Here is a 16,626-nt window from a genome sequence, read left to right as displayed (position 1 = left end):
GTGTTGTACTACTGCTTTACTGTCAGGTGGGCCTACACCTCTACATGCTTTCAGTAAGAGCAAAGACATTTTCTCCAGCTGCCTGGAGCTTGCAGTGTGGGCAGGGAAAAGAGTGCACCCACCTTCAGTTTTGGAGCACTTGGTGGCGGTTTTTGGTTTCTTTTTGGCTTTTTTTTTTTTTTTTTTTTTTCCCCCTTCGCTCCTGGTCCTCCAGGTCTTTTGAGCAGATAAGATACATTTGGTTCTCCTTTTGCTAGATTCATAGCAAGAGCAGATGCTTGGCAGGGATCCTCTTCTGCCTGCTTGTTTCTCACTCGAGCACATGGCTGCTCTTTGTTCCTCCTCTGGCTGCGAAGCATAATGCTCTGTGCTACAGTGAACTAGCTTGAGCAGGGGATCTGCTCGGTAGAAACCTAAATATACAAAACCAAACACAGGACTCAGTAAAGACTTTGAGGGATGTCCAAAAAAAAAAGATCAGATGTATCATATAGCTTAGTCCATTGGCCCACCATTGCTTTATATTTGCTTGGTGTTCAATTCCAGTTATGCTGTGTTTTTGATTATTTTTCTTCCAGCTCCTTTCTTTTGCTTTTGAAAATGTTACTCAATAGGCAACGGTTATTAAATCGATAATTTTAAAAAGTGAAAAAGTGTAAAAACGTACTAATGCAATTCTCCCTTTTTTCCCCTATGCAGTAAGCAGGGGCCTTCTCCCACCAAAAAAAATCCCCCCCAAAGCAAACACCCTAAACCTCTAAAAATTATATGCCATAACCATGTCCTTTATTTATATTGAGGAAATATTTGACTTTTTCACAGTCTTTTGAGGGTTTAATTTTGGAGTAAAAATCTGTCTTCAATATTGGCTTTTGATCTTAAACAAAATCTGTAAAGATCTCTGCCCCGTCTATATAGATGCTACTAATTATTTCTGTTCCTAGTAAAACTGAGACATTTTTAAATGGGCGAAAAAAAAATAATCTCCATAATTCTATGGGAAAAGTACTATTGGTACAGACGTGGTCAAACTTTCTTCTATGGATATGTTTCCTTATTATCCTTCTGTTTTTACTTCTAGAAGTTTATCAGTCCTTTATTGGCCTTTTTGATCATATGCTTTGGATAACAGTTTGTTCACCTTATCAAAAGGGAGGAGGGGTATATATATTCATCATCTTATGGTTGTGAAGCTTTTCAAGATAAAAGTTTTGTCTGCAAAACCTGCTTGCACATTTTTGCGATGGCGTAGATGCAGTGCTAAGCAGAATAGGACGCATGAAAATGAAAGCAGAAAGAAAGACAGAATAGAAAGTGAACAGGAAAGTGTTTAGATAAGAGTAGAGCAAAGAGGAAATGAATGAGAGGACAGCATAAAAGGAAAGAAAATTCTAAGTCTGTGCAAAATTGCCTTTAGCACCAATCCTTCCTTTTTATTAGGTGCTGCAGAGAGGAGAGCAAGCACTCAGTCCCTTAAGAATAGCATTTGAGCAATCCTGGCTGATGGGGAATGCTGTGTTGATGCATAAGTGGGGTTGCATTGAGTTCTCCTCTGCAAGCTTAATAGTAATTATAGCATAATTTACTGTTATATGGCCTCTTCTACTTTTAAGAGTCTTTGAAATCCTCTCAAGCTCTGTACCCTAGCTGCTTTTCCGGAGTCCTGCCATGTCTGTCTTTGGAAGGAGATTCAACTGACACAAATAATATATGAAATAACATCAGAAGTCTCTGTGAATAATGATATGGAAGTTATAATCCCATAGTCCCAAGACTGCTATGAAGTCTACTTAGTATAACAGAACAGAAAAGGATTTGGATATTCATCTGAAAACCCCATAAAATACATCCATTAATAAGTATCAGACACGTTAGTTTGATGCAGAGCAGTATGTAGGGCTCTGCCAGCTGTTCTTCCTATTGATGCATGCCACAAAATCCATGAGAAACTGTACAGCTAAAACCTGGCAGCTGAAAATATTTAATCTGTATTTTTATGTTATATATCCTAAATGTCTTAAAAATATTAAGGAAGTCTCTGAAGAATGGGAAAAATAAGACACTGAATTTTATTGCTTTTTGTCAGTTTAAATGACAAATTTAAGATTTTATTAAAAAAATGAAAACCCTCAAATGAAGGTAGGCATTGATGTACGCACAATCCCCATACTAGAAAATTGTTTGTACTTTTTTCTGTTCTGTAGTTCTTTTATTGTTTTTGCTTTTAGTGGAAGTGCCCCTCATTTTCTAGAGTTTATAAATCACTTCATATTTCACTGTAAGAGTTTTCGTCTTTTACTCAAGATACAAAGAAAACTAAAATAATATCTAATGGCCATAGTCTATACTCAGAGTCCTTAGTACTGCCTTCAAGGTGCCTCTCTAATGATCGCATTCTGTTTGATCATCTAGGAGGTATGTGTTATCTGCATCTCCATTTATTCCCCTCCTGCATTTCCAGTCTTTTAAGTCTCAAAGGTAGCCATGGTTTTCAAAAACATATGCATTGGGAAGAGATTCCCTGTGGTGTGAATGTACCATTTCCTCACTCTTTTAGCTGAATTCAAGGCTTTCCTTGTCTGATCTCAGCCTTTAAAAAGTTATATAAACTTAATTTGAAGTATTATTCAAGCTGAAAAGCTGAGGAGTAGTTACCAAAGATTGGAAATTGGTTCTGGACTTCAGGCGTGAAAGCTGATAAGGTTATTTTAATGCCTCCACAGTAGCGTCATGACGTCAATGTTGTACAACGGAGTTTATGTCCAATTTAGCACTGATCAGCCATGATAATTTAACTTGAACAAACAAGCTGATTTGCCTACTCTGGCCTCCAAATCTCAGGAAATTTACACCGTGTTTATGTTCCTGTAGAACTTCTCAGAGATCTTTCACTGCGTGAAACCGCTACACGTCAGCTTTTCAATCAATCCTTATTTTTGCCCCTTAACCTAGTTTTTGCCTTTTCATGTTAGTGACTTTACATAAACATCTAAATTGGTTATTTTCTGTTCTGTCTGATTTGATTATATTACAGTTAGCTTGCAGGTAATAGGTAAATAACTTCAGTGTGTACGTACAATGGGCAGTGATGGCCGAATCATATTCTAGATGCTAAATGTAATATCTTTATTACTCTCATAGTATCTACTCTGTCAGTTTTTATTAAGACAAATTATCGTCATTTCCATACAGCTGGATGGCATGTGGGGAGTTCACAATTTCAAAGAACTACCCAGACTAACTCAGGCAATTTAGTTGTCAATAAAACATTCACTGCTTGTTTCTAGTTTTATCATTGGTTGTAATTTATACTGAGAACTGAAATGTTAACACATGTAGCTGAGTTTATTTTAATTGTATAATTAGAGTAATGAACCTTGTGGAAATACAGTGGTGCAAATGCTAATATAATCTAAGCTGTTTACATTCCCAATTAGGTATTTAAAATAAATACAAAGATTGAGCTTTGTGCTTTGATACTGTTCCCCTTCTGTCCCCATGTCAGCTAACGTTAGTCTAAAACAGTGCAGGTACCAAATTTCCATTTATAATTATTGTTTCGACAGGGTGTAGACTTGCAGAGTGTTTTGCAGAGGTTCACACAATATTTAATCTCATTCTTGAAGAAGTTATATTTTAAAATGTTTCTAATGGAAGACTTTATGTTATAAAATGTGTTGACTTACTTTAACTGGACAAGATTAAGCAAACTCAAATGCACCCATATATTTGTATGCTACATGGTTGTGTTTAAACAAATATATATACTGACTTTTTTATTTTATACTAGATTAGTTTACAAGCTTTCAAAATTTATGTTTTCTTAATGTAGGAAACGTAATATTGAAACTGTAGTAGAGCTACATCTCCACTTATCAGGATTAATGGTGGTGGCATACAGCAGGGAAGAAAAAATCCAATTAGTTTTTAGGTTATTGCATATTTGCAATATCAGGTCTACTCTGTTTATCTCCGGTTACTGCAACAACAAACATGAATTCCCATAATGCCTTTTTTTAGAGTCATATTCTTATATCTAACCATAACATGCTGAAGAAATACCGTAGGAAATTTATAGGCTTTTGTGACTAAAATTTTCAGGAACATATATTTTCTGCAAGTTCTAGGAGAGTTTTACTCTGCTATGCAGAACTGCATTCAGGAAATTCTTTCTGGAACTGTGTCTAAAGGGATCTTTTGCCCCATGTGTTTATAGAAAAAGATTAAATTAAAAGGCGCTGTGAGGATCCTGGTTTCAAATTTGACTCGGGCTGTTCATCCAGCCTTGAATCTGTTCTCAGTGACGTTAGCTTTATATGCGTTGGTTAACCTAGCTCTAACATTTGTTAAAAAGCAAAATCCTCATGAGCACCATATGCTGTGTCTGAGATGAGCAATCTTGCATTAGTAGAACTGGTAGCCTTTGTTTAATGAGATTATTTGCAATTTTGACTGGTAGTTTATTTATGTGTTACATTATTTTACTGCTGGTTAGGATTAGTAATATTTTTACTAGATTTGAGAGCTTAGGTGAAGTAAATTTAAGAAATTACAAACCATGCATAAAGGTGCATCTTGCATTAATAATTTAATATAACTTCAGGATGCGAAACAGTAGAAAGCAGCATTTCAAGAAAAATGCTATGCAGAAACCATTGATAGACGAATTACTTTGTAATCATAAGTACATGGAGACATTGGGATAAAATAATCATATTATTTTGTGTAGTGTATTATCATAGTATTAACTTGGAGTGTTGTACTTTGTGTAGAATATGTATTGATATTTAGCATATTGATATTTTGATATTTTTTATATTTAACCATATAAACAAAACACCTGTTGCAGTTACTGTGTACGCTCTCGTGCAAGCACTGCATGCGCATCCAAATTCTGAATTGTCTTTGAGCATCCCAGAGGAAGACACCTGCATCAAAGTGCTGTTGGGCATGAAGTGAAAGAAAAGGAACAGTAGGCACAATTCTTTCCTTTCCCCCTCAAATATTTTGGTGGTTTTCTCTTAAATGTAATATTCCCAATTTTATATTTGCTTGCTTATCTCTTCCCAATTTAGAGATATCCTCTTCAGTAACTTCACTTTGGGGCTCAAAGACGTCGTCTTCCCAGAGAAATTCAACAGCTCAAAAGTGAAAAAGTCGCAAACTTGTTTTCTAACCATCAGTTTTATATGTACCAAAACTATCTTTCTGATAGAAATAATGTAGTGAAGGCATACAAGTCTTTTTCCTTTTTATCATTAACATAACACACAACTGTTATTTTAGTGCTTTCTGCAACTAACAAACATTCTATAAAAATTTATTTTTTGTAATTATTTATCAGTTTTAAAAATTTGAGACTGTGCTCAAAGCTTACTTTAGTGAACAGAAGTAAAAAGGGATTTAATCAATATTTTAAAAATTTGTTTTGTTTTACTTCCTGTGACAACAAGCCTTCATAATTATCAGCAAATTTTAGAACAATAAATGGAGCACAACGTGGTCATTAAGTTAGTACGTGACTGTTGTGGACTTTTAGAATTTTTTGTCATGCAAATTAGTAGAGGATTGTGGGAAAGGCAAACAGAAAACCGCCCAAAATATCTAGATAATACAAGGTGTTTCAGTACCTTGGTGATCAGGGGGGGAAAAAAAAAAAAAAAGGAAGAATTGTTTTTGCTTTCAGAAATTTGAGAAAATTGGTTTTGCTTTTTTTTATTTTCCTTTTTAATGGGAGATGCTGCATTGTTCAAAGGAATCTACAAAAGGTGGAACTTTCCAAACCCAAAGAATATCAACTTGGGGTGGGGAAGGACAGGACTAGATGCACGCTAGTATTGGTTGTGTTTTTCAAGTTTGTTTTTTTTTTTTTTTCTGAAATGCATGTATTCTAGAGAAATGATACTTTAGCTTTATGGAATCTTTCTGGTCCTTGTGCTCACCAGTGCTATTGCAAAGAGACAGGTTGCTAATTGCAGCAGCTGAGCTAAAGTCAAGCCCAGTCACAGTTAGCATCCGTGACTGCACTCAAGTGGTCCATCAGGAACCAAATGAGGGTGGAGAAGGTTCACCTCAGATGGGAACCCCAGACAGGTCAAAGGTGCAGTGTGTTAGGTGTTTGCAAAGTACTCCCTATCAGTTGGAAACAGAGTAGTATCACGTAAATGTTAATGTCTGACTCGAACTTCATTTGATGATTTGTGTTGTCAAAATGCTTTATGTTGTTTTTCTCCTCACAGTCTGTTTACATGTATAGATCCTTTCAACATCATATCTTAATCTCTCTAGGTGGTTCCAAAATGGAAATACTACTAGGATTGTTTCTCTTACTCCTTCATCTGCCTTGTAGGAGAGAACGTATGACTGTTCTGTAAAATAAATGTCTTATTTGCATATGCTTATGATAAATTGGTAAATGAAGAATTTAAAGTGGAAGAAATAAGTTAAAGTTAATTTTACTTTTCTGACCCACTTGATGAAGTGCTCAAGTGCATATATAACTTTTGAGCGCATGAGGAGTCCTTTTAAGCGTCATTGACTGCTCATTTGCTTTGAGGTATGTGTGAACTGAAGTGCTATGATCACTGAAAGTCTTGGGCTAAAAGACATATGTGGTCTTGCAATTCCTGCCGTGCAACCAAGTATTTTCCACGCCGTGCCTTGAAAGGACTTCTGAAAAAGTAATGCTGTTGACTTGGATGATGTGAATTTGACCCACTGATATGTCCTGTGGGATTTCAAAATAAAGCTGATCATCTTTAAAAACATCAAATGCGGTGTCGATGTAAGAATAACCCTGAAGATTGAATCCTCCTTCAAACCTAGAGTTCAGGTATAGAAACATCATTGACTTTTCACACTATCCTACCAGTACCTCAGAAATCCACGCTTCAGGATCCATTTCATAATTTCAGGTTGACTATTTGTTTACCTTTTCTCTCTAAGAATGTCCTTAAGGTGACACTGTGGGTAAGCACTAGACAGAGGTGACCAACTCATTGCACAGAGGTTATCAAATGGTAATTGTCTTCAGTCATTACTGAAGCAATAAATTTGAGATAATATGCTGAATTAAAAATGGCATTTAAGTTTTTAATTTCCTCTTTGCTGTTTAGTAAAAAAAGTTAAGGCTTAAAGATAAAAGCATTTGGTTTGCATGAAGTTCCTGAATCTTCTGTCCATCCCTTCATTATAGGCTGCTTATTACGTGAGATGACCTCACATCTCACTTGCGCAGAAGTAGTAGCAATGGCTGTGGTATTCTGTGCTAATTGAAATTCAAATTTTAAGTTGAAACTGTTCAACTTCAGTTAACTAGCACAAAAGATGCTGGCTGTTAGATGTGTGGTGCTTCTTGGAGCTTTTACTGCTCAGAAATCTAGGCCTTTTGCAAGAATGGACATGCTATCATCACACTGCCTGTTTGTTCTTACTTTTAAATGACGTGCTTGATTCGCCTAGGGTCTTTGTTTCATGGATAAGGGATAGTAATTCAGGTAATGTTTCTAAATTATTTGAAACGATGATATCCTACTTCAAGGTAAAGATGGTTTAAAATTTAGTTTCTGTAGTGATTATGATAAAATATTAAATCAGTAGGATTTTCTATCCTGCAAATTGTTAGAACAGTAATCATTTGTAATCTTAATGTTTCAGAACCCTGGGGCTGCTGGTAAAGCGATTGGAGAAAGGTGGAAAAGCTGAACAAGAAAACCTTTTTCGTGAGAATGATTGTATTGTCAGGATTAACGATGGAGACCTTCGGAACAGGAGATTTGAACAGTAAGTATACTTACCACATGTTACATTGCATTATTTAATCTTTAATGTTGCACCTCGCAGTAATTTGATGAAAAAAGTATTTAAGAAAAAATTGTCTAAGCTTGCCTTTCTAAAAAAGAATAGATAAACTAAGGGACATTAGTGGTTTTTAATTAGCCAAACGACAGAAAATTCAGGATAATTATTGTCATTAGAGTATATGCGCTGCTTATTTGATTGTTTTTGTATATTACGGATTTTTTTCTTCTTGCATTGGTAAACTGTTGTGAAATTCCCATGTGATTTTTTGCTCTTATACGTGCAATGCATCGTGTTCAACAGATGTGGACAGCATGGACACTTTATTTTTAACATTTTAAAAATATTTGTGCGTTTGTATGTGTGAGAACTAAAGGTCCTATATGCAGAAACTTCCTGGAGAGGTTTGAGAGTTCATAATTATTTGCTCAGTCGAAGCCTGGACTTGGTAGAATCCCAAAACAGTGAATCAGAAAGACTTCTAAAAATGAAATCAGGTTGTAGTTCCCACACAGACAATTGAAAGAGAAAGCAGGAAAGAGGTATGCAGAAAATGCGCGATGTCGATGATAATATTGTTCTGAAAACCCTAATATATTGAGGGCCAAAGGAATATCATTTATTCTGGTCGCCCTATACTTAATATACATTTGAAATGTGGTTTTTATTTCTTTGACTCTAACCTGGATTGGAACCCGACCCTATACCATATGGTTGAAAGCAGCTTCTCTCTGCTTGTTCTGTGGTTCTGAATCACAATTTGTTAAGTCTGTAAAGAGTCTTGTTGACTTTGTGTGCTTTGGATCGTGACCTAGAGCCCAATGCCTGTCTGTGCAGGATTAAGCATTTTTTTCTTACTTCTTCATGTATTCTGAAAGACCACTAACTTACAAAAAGTAAAGTGTAAACTAGACTTTTGCAAGACTGCATAGACTCTCAGCAAATTATGGAAATACATAGTCTTTGTATAAAGTGTGATTTTCATTCTAATAATTCTGTTGTCACTGTGATTACTGTATCTGAAGAAGCAATTATCAAGGTTCAAAACAAACGGACGCTGCAGTCCTGCCATAGAACTGTCTGCATTTGAAGATTGTGGTTAAGATTTTTGCTTTTCCGAGTCCAGTTTTTGGTACATTAGTTGTTAAGCCTATTTAACCATTGTGTTACCCTAAGGCAATAAACCTTAGCAAAAAGCAGACCAAGTAGACTAGTGAACAGATTCAAGTTTTATGGTTTATGCTTGAGTGCAATGTGTCTGTCAGCTCGTGTTGCTTAATTAACATCAGTAATTATGCTTATAATGTCTTGTAGTCTGCCAGTCCTAATTTGCTAATTTTCTGTTCATTTTGATACCTAGAGCACAGCATATGTTTCGCCAAGCCATGCGTACGCCGTTCATTTGGTTTCACGTGGTCCCCGCAGCAAATAAAGAGCAGTATGAACAGTTGTCCCAAAGCGAGAAGAACACGTACTACTCCAGCCGGTTCAGCCCCGATTCCCAGTATGCCGACGGGAAAAGTATTAACAATTCTGGACTTCACACGTTACAAAGAATGTCTCGAGCGGGTAACCCGTCCGATCAGACAGACTCCTACTCGCAGCTACCTCATAGTATGAATTCATCAGGGAAACCACCCTCGGGCCTGGTACCATCACCTCAGAAAGTTCTCACCTCCACTGCAAACAGTGGGTATAACACCAAAAAGATAGGGAAGAGGCTCAGTATACAGCTGAGAAAAGGTAAGGCAGCAGTGTGCTCCTTTATATACCATGAGGTATGTGTGCGTAGCGTTATGTACGTGTGTCCAGTGCCATTGGATAGGGGAGGCCAGCTTGCAGAAGCACAGCGGAAGCGATGGATAGATTTTTGAAGCCAAGTGGCTGAGTTGTCCCTGACAGCATGCCCAGGAGTCCAACCGTGCATTCACATTGTGCAGTGTGTTTGCAGAAGGCCATTTTGAAGAGTGCTTTAACATTGTTTTCTGTCTCTCAACTAATAGAGAAGTGCAGTAAGTGCTGCAAATTCTCTTGGCCAAGACCCAGGGAGTGGTGAACTATTTAACTAATAAAAGTAAATAAGTCAAAATGGCCCATGTTCTGTACTTTACAGATATCGTGACTTTTCAAATTGAATAACTGCGGTTTTGCCGTTGGATTTTAAGTGTGTGTTGAATCCAGTTGGTAAATTGGACTTTCTAATTTCCAGCTAAAGCTTTTTTTATTCCACAGGGATGTGAAAGTCTTTGTTTAAACAGTTGAGATGTAATGTGATATTTCCTATCTTAGGCCTTACGCTAATGTAGTTTGGATGGGGGCGAGAGACTATTTAAAGGCAGAGGAGAAAGCAGTGCGTGCTTATCTCAACATCTGTATTATATGTGCACGTGTAGATGTACTGGTACATCTGTGCAATTTTTATGATGTGTTAAATGTCCTTAGTGAGAAAATTTGCTATTTTTCTGTAGTTACCATCTAGATGCTTTTAAGATAGTTCGAAGTATAATAAAATGACATTTAGATGCAAGTATTGCTTAGCTCTTGGGAAATGATTTTTTTTAAAGGATTATACATGCTGTAAACTTTATGGTATTAAAATGAGCATGTTTAAGGTTAGATATAATTTGATCTCGAGGAGCAAGAATAGGGTTTATATTACACAGCAAAACGTTTACCCATGTGACAGTATTCTCCATGAACTCAAAGTACGTTCCCCTTAGGATGTTGTATGTGCTTAGTGTTAATAATTTTTATTAATTAATCTTTTTATCGAAACACATCAAAGACAATGCATTGAATGGTAGAGATTTTACAGTTTTCACAGGTACCAGGTTACTTGTCACATTATCATTGTGCTTTCCGTTGTATGAACTTCACATGAACCACCAGATTGCTTCTTTCTGGTTGCTGAATTTTAAGGTCTGCAAACTTGGATGACATAAGGTTGAGTTGACAGTTTGCTTCTGTTGTTGATGCTTCTTCAATAAATTCTCTAGGCCATCAGCTCGGGTCAGCCTGTTTGGAAAAACTTACTGTTATTGGCTGAGTAAGGAGTCACTGTGCGTACAAATACGCTCTCAGTCACTACAGTGATTTTTACCTATTTTTTTGTGTCTCCAGAAGCTTGTAGAAATATCACTCAGGCATTACATAAAAGAATTCTTAGCCAGGAGTGGAGATATATATTTCATATAATTTAAAAACACCAGCAAATGAATACGGAATATGGAAATACAATATTTTTGCATGAAACAAATGTGGCGTTACAGCTGCTCGTAAGATAGGAGAATATAATTTTGATGTGTTATGGATTCTTTGGCTGTGATGTGAGGTTACATTTTGGTCCTCTTGCACTGGATACTGTTTCATAAATACTCTCCCCACTTCTATAATGTAATTTATCCTTGCTGGCACCAATATATTAGATGGTTTTGGAAGAAGGTGCTTGCTACCTGTTGATGGATACTTTAACATGTAGTTCACACCAGAGAAGTTTGGTGTCTCTTACACTAGTGTAAGCTTTGAAATCCATATCTAGAGTATCTTTCAAAAGTTTAGAGGGGATATTTGTTTCTAACCGTTTGCTTATATGAGAATACTACTTATGCAGAAATGGCACCTAGCTCAGATTATAGACAGACAGAGAGAAACTATTGAGTGTACTGTATTTCATGCATGATGATATTTAAAAAAAAATGTGTAAGGAGGGATACCTTTTTATCATTGCTGTCTTTCATTTGTTAATATCCACTGTGGAAAGAGGCATGTCCTCCCATTCTGCCTTTCATTTGATCACTCTGAGAACATACGTGTGGAGCAACAAATTAAGCGAAACACTTAAGGATGCCCCCAAGTAGTTTGTTATAAATATGAGTGCAATAGGGATGTTGATTGTCTTTGATTATTTCTAATGAAGGATGTTGTAATAACACAGGCTTTATAGATATTTAACAAATATGCTTTCTTTGTAGCTAACAGACAGCAGTTATTTCACCAATTACCGTCATTAGATTAAAAACTCCTTGTGGGGTGCATTAAGGCATACAAGCGTGTAAGGCTTCATCTTTAAATTCACTTTCGATTTAACCTGTGCATTCTGGTTAATGATGTAGTATATGAGAATCGACTCTTTTTCAATACAGACAGACCTTCTTTATTACAGCTGTGTTTCTATATATTGCATGAGCTTTGTTATATAAAATGACATGGTAAGATAACCCTACAGTACGTGCTTCTGTAATTATGATTTCTTAATATTTATGGCTGTTTTGGCATTTTAAAATAACCTGAACTTTCATAGGATTTAGCTGTTTAATAAAGTCAGAAGAGAAGGTCAGTCATATGTTTCAGTCAATGCAGAATGTTTGTTGGCTTTTCTAAATGAAAATGGATATCTGTTTATCTTTCCTTAAAGGTCAGGGCCTGAACTTCTAGCATATAGATGTAGGGTTTATTGCTGATATTCTAATGCCATTAAGGCTGTATAACAGTCTAGCTTAATAGCTCACACAAATTAAGATAGTACAAGAGATGACAGTGAGCCTGTGTTTATATGTATTTTGGTGTAAGCTGATACACAGTAAGTATAAATAAATAAAAATAGTTCTTTACAGCTAATATATAGAGAAAATAAGACCACCGGTATAACACCCAGAGTGTTAGGATAAATTTTGACCTCCTATATACCAGGACAATGCCAGAGTGTTTTTTCTTTGGCTGCAAGGGTTCAAGCCAATGCAATTGAGAGAAATTTAGCCCAGCACTTATAAATAATAAATAACCAATTATACAAAAAATGATTCTAAGGCTTAGTCATTGAGCACTGAGCAACTCGCAGCATTTAGCCTGATACTCACTAAAGCATTCAAAAGACTGCTTTTCAATTGGACGTTGTATTCATATATTCATATATATTGGTTTTGACATCACTGTACTAAGACAAGCCTGAAGTACTCAGTCTTTAAATTAGCTTCATTTTATTTGATTGCCCTTAAGTATAATACTCATTCCATTGGATCATTTCTATCTATAACTACATATTTGTCTAGCTAAATTAAATATATAATTCTTGAGGTAAAATGTCAAAACTGAGCTCTTCTTTTTTAAGTTGGTCCTAGTTCCACCAAATATTTTGCTATTTTTTGTCTGAAGTATTCAGTGCATCAGGACTTCAGTCCACATCTCTCTGCTTCCAGAGAGCGACTTAACTACTGGCCATGGGAGTTGCGATCATCTCTTCCTTTTTGTCCCAGAGAATATTTCTCTCTTGCAAAATAGTACAGGTTCAAGAGGAAGAAATGAGTGACGCAACTGCAGGATACCTTGCAGCAGGAAAGCTGTAGGAATCACCAGGTCCATCATAGAAAGGGCATAGCAGCCGTGTCCTAGGAGATGGTGAGTCCCGAGAGGAAGGACGCACCTTTGTGCAATGCAACAGAGAAAAATGGTTAAATTGTAGATGTGAGGAGGATTATGAGACTCTGCTCTTCAGAGTTTCTCGTTGGATTCCTGTTTGGCTTGTAGGCCTTTCTGTGGTTAATAAGGCTCCATCTTACATACAGAGCCGAGCTTAAACACTGCAAGTCCCACCAGGTGACTGGGCACTCAGTGTTAGGGCGCAGTGACGCTCAACTCTGCCACATCCAAGTTCCTTTCTGCAAGAAGTCATTAGAGACGCAGATAAGATGCCACAGGTAGTTTAGGAGTATGCCAGTTTAAAATGGCATCATATTTACTATGGAGTAAAGCATGTATATGGACGATTACTTGTTTTACTTGAGTTTATATAACAGAGCGTACAAGACAGGACCCTGAACTTGTCTGTAAGATATCCTGCATCATGTATCTGAAGTGTACAGATTTACATACATTTTTCATCATACTCTTCTGTTTTCCCAGACAGTTTCTTGAGCCAGACTTTGAACTGACATTTTAAATTTTTATTTAAAATTTCTTTTGAAGTGATATGTTCTCTTAGACTGATTTTAGAATTCCTGTTCAGATGCAGTATGGGTGTTCGTCACTTTTGAAACGAAGCGTGTAGATTCCTAAATTACTGAAGTGACCTTGAGAAATGAGATTCAAAAGTGGAGCAAATCATTTTGGGCATTATTAGCCACCGAAGAAACATAAACTGCATCAAGTTTCATCTTTCCATTTTTTAAAAACACTTCTGATCACTATTTATTAGCAGGCTGTAGCAAAAAGGAAAGAATGTTTCTATTAGGTTGATCAAAGATTTTCTTGAGAGGTCTGAGCTTTGCTTGGAGAAAAAAAGTTGTTCCGAATCACTCAACTGTACAAAAATGGGCACACAATTAATTTGTCTTGATTGTGCATGTGGCTGCAAAATTTTTACCGACAGCTGAGCAGTCAGCTTTCTACGCAGTCATTTGCACGTACAGTTACCCTGACTACACATACACAAATTCTGAAAATACGGGGCTTAAACTAGGAGCAGTAAAAGAACTTTTCGGGAAGTATATAAAATGGTCTTGGTTAGTTTAGTGGAGCCCCTGACAATAAGGAAAGCATATTTGCTGTTCAGCTCTTGCATGAGTCCAGTCCTTAATAAAAACTGCTTTCTAGCATAAAACAGTAGGATAATTATTTCAGCAATCATCCATCCGTACATGGATCTCAAGAAAGAGTCTACTGTGAAAAAGCAGGAACTTGAAATGCTTGGAAGGAGAGTGTCTGCTCTGATTATTGTCAGAGAGCGTTTGGCCCTTCTGCTTAGTTTTATTGTACTGTTATCTCACTCCTTATTCTGAATCATTTTTATAATCTCATACTTTCATTAAGTGGGGATGCTTTATTTTGTAATTTTTGTGAATTAGTGTCACAAACCGTTTATATGTGTAACCAACCTCCCTTATTGTTTTAGGAAAGGGAGTGTGTGTTCTTTGTCTTCCATGAAGAGTCTTGTGCTTTTCCTTAACAATCCTTTATTCCATCTGAGGACTGTTCACCCACATGGATTTTCCACATTTAGGTTGTTCTGAAATGTTCTCTGCCTCTCTTGTATAAGTACTAACAAATGTGGTGCCCAATTGTCTGGTTATCAAACGTTTTCCATTGTTTTAGAAGTGATTTTTTTTTTTTTTTTTTTAATTTAGGGAGATCTGTACTGAAGTACCTGAGAACTCATCTGCATTTTCTTAAATTAGAGGAGAAAAAAGAGCATGATTTATTTCTAGCTCTGCTTGCAGTCCTGAAAGGGAAGATAACTGTAAGAGAAGTATCATAAGAAGTTGACAGTGTGGGTCCTTCAGATGTCCCTTATTGTGTCTCTGAACTAATGTCCTTTTGAGGGACATAAAAGTACTGGAAGCAGTGCAGAGGTGATGCTTACTTTTTGTCTCGTGTTCTGGCAGTGTTTCTACTCAGCAGCACATTTTGCTGTTGAGAATTTAGACCTGAAGTTGATGCTGGATGCGGAGCACACAATTTTTCATGCAGAAGGACCTTAGAAAGACAGAAATGTTATGCCAGACACACTCTTTCTACAGTCAAGAAGATAATCCTAGCATTAGTGAGAAATTAAACACTTCTTCACTGGGAGATGACAGAAAACCTAGCCACCTCTAGTAAGATTTAATAATATTTTTAGCATCCCATCAGTTTATGATCAGGCTGATTCCAAATAAGATGATGATGATGCTCATTTTGAATATGTATTTAATTAACTTCCTTGAAAGTCTTTTGCTCCTGTCTTAATGCTACTAGAAACAATTTCCTCCAAAACAGCAACTGAAGCATCAAATCTGCTCCTCTTCTGTTTGTACAACGTAGTTTTTTTGCTATTGTAACTGCTCTTTTTAGTCACCTACTTTGTCTTCAGCTCAGAGCTGGCTGAGCTCTCGAGGGTAATGCGACCTTAGAAGGCGTGTTCAGCATCACATTCAAGAGAAAAGGGGAGCTCTAACTTGTCGAGAGCACTGCTGATTTATCAAAGAAGCCTAAGAATTTAAATTACACAAATTAGTGGGTAATTTTTAAATGTTATTATCACCTGGTGTAATTTGATCTTTGTCAGAGATGACAGCTATAGAGGGAGGAAGATGTTTTCTACCCTCTTTCTTTTTAAAATCTGTGAAAGATTAAGTTGTACATAGCTCAAATAATCTAGACCTTGCGAAGTAAAGCTCCTAGCTTTGAGCAGGATGACTCCCGTGTTTTCAAAAAGATGGAAATTCCTTCTATTTTCTATTCTTGTTCTGGTTCTGCCTCTATGTGTGTCCATTTTCTCCCATATTATTAGTATAAATCAGAGGTATCAGAGGCGCCTGCAGTATGTTTGCACAGTTCCCTCATTATAATGCAGTTTTACACCCTAAGACCTGAACTGAAAACATTTTAGCAGCAGGGAGGTATTAAGATGTTACGTCATTTCTATCAACAGGACAACTGAAATGCGTGGGGTAGAGATAAGTGAATCAGTTATGTGTATAAAAAGAAAAAAAAAAAGCTTAAAATCAATCCAGTCACAGAAGTCATATTTATTTTTGGCCTTGGTCAAATGTATCCATTTATTTCCAAATTTTGTGAACTTCTAATTTATATACAATAAGCATAGGAGTTTATGAAGCTGTGTTATACAGCTAAGGGCAGCTCTGGTGCACGAAGAGTAAAATGAAGCAGTGAAAAAGTAAGAGGAAAATGACACCCGAAAGCTGCCTCATGCAAAGCTGTACAGAGCAGCAGAGCAAAGTGTAGCCCAGTTGAGGCCCCCTCTTTCCACAGAAACAAGTAATTAGAATTTTCTTCTGCTAATATCTGGGCTCAGTGTGGATTTGTGGTGTTCTGCTGGCTTTGGTAAAGGCT

The 16,626-nt window shown here is 36.6% G+C and overlaps 1 protein-coding gene across 8 annotated transcripts in view; it reads left to right on the top strand.

The window, feature by feature from the left end:
- The window catches only part of PARD3 (par-3 family cell polarity regulator), a gene marked incomplete at its 5' end in the record, with an annotated part of 469,207 nt that overhangs the window by 247,626 nt on the left and 204,955 nt on the right, over positions 1–16,626 (top strand). For all 8 annotated transcript variants that reach the window (XM_082311551.1, XM_082311553.1, XM_082311552.1 and 5 more), the window contains 2 exons: positions 7,657–7,782; positions 9,161–9,543. In XM_082311551.1, the coding sequence (XP_082167677.1) occupies positions 7,657–7,782; positions 9,161–9,543 (509 nt within the window). The remainder of the gene's footprint in view (positions 1–7,656; positions 7,783–9,160; positions 9,544–16,626) is intronic.

This window comes from Platalea leucorodia (genome assembly GCF_965183815.1).
Source record: "Platalea leucorodia genome assembly, chromosome: 1".
Lineage (NCBI taxonomy): Eukaryota > Metazoa > Chordata > Aves > Pelecaniformes > Threskiornithidae > Platalea > Platalea leucorodia.
Note: the sequence above shows the minus strand (reverse complement) of the source record. Positions and strands in the feature narration are given on the sequence as shown.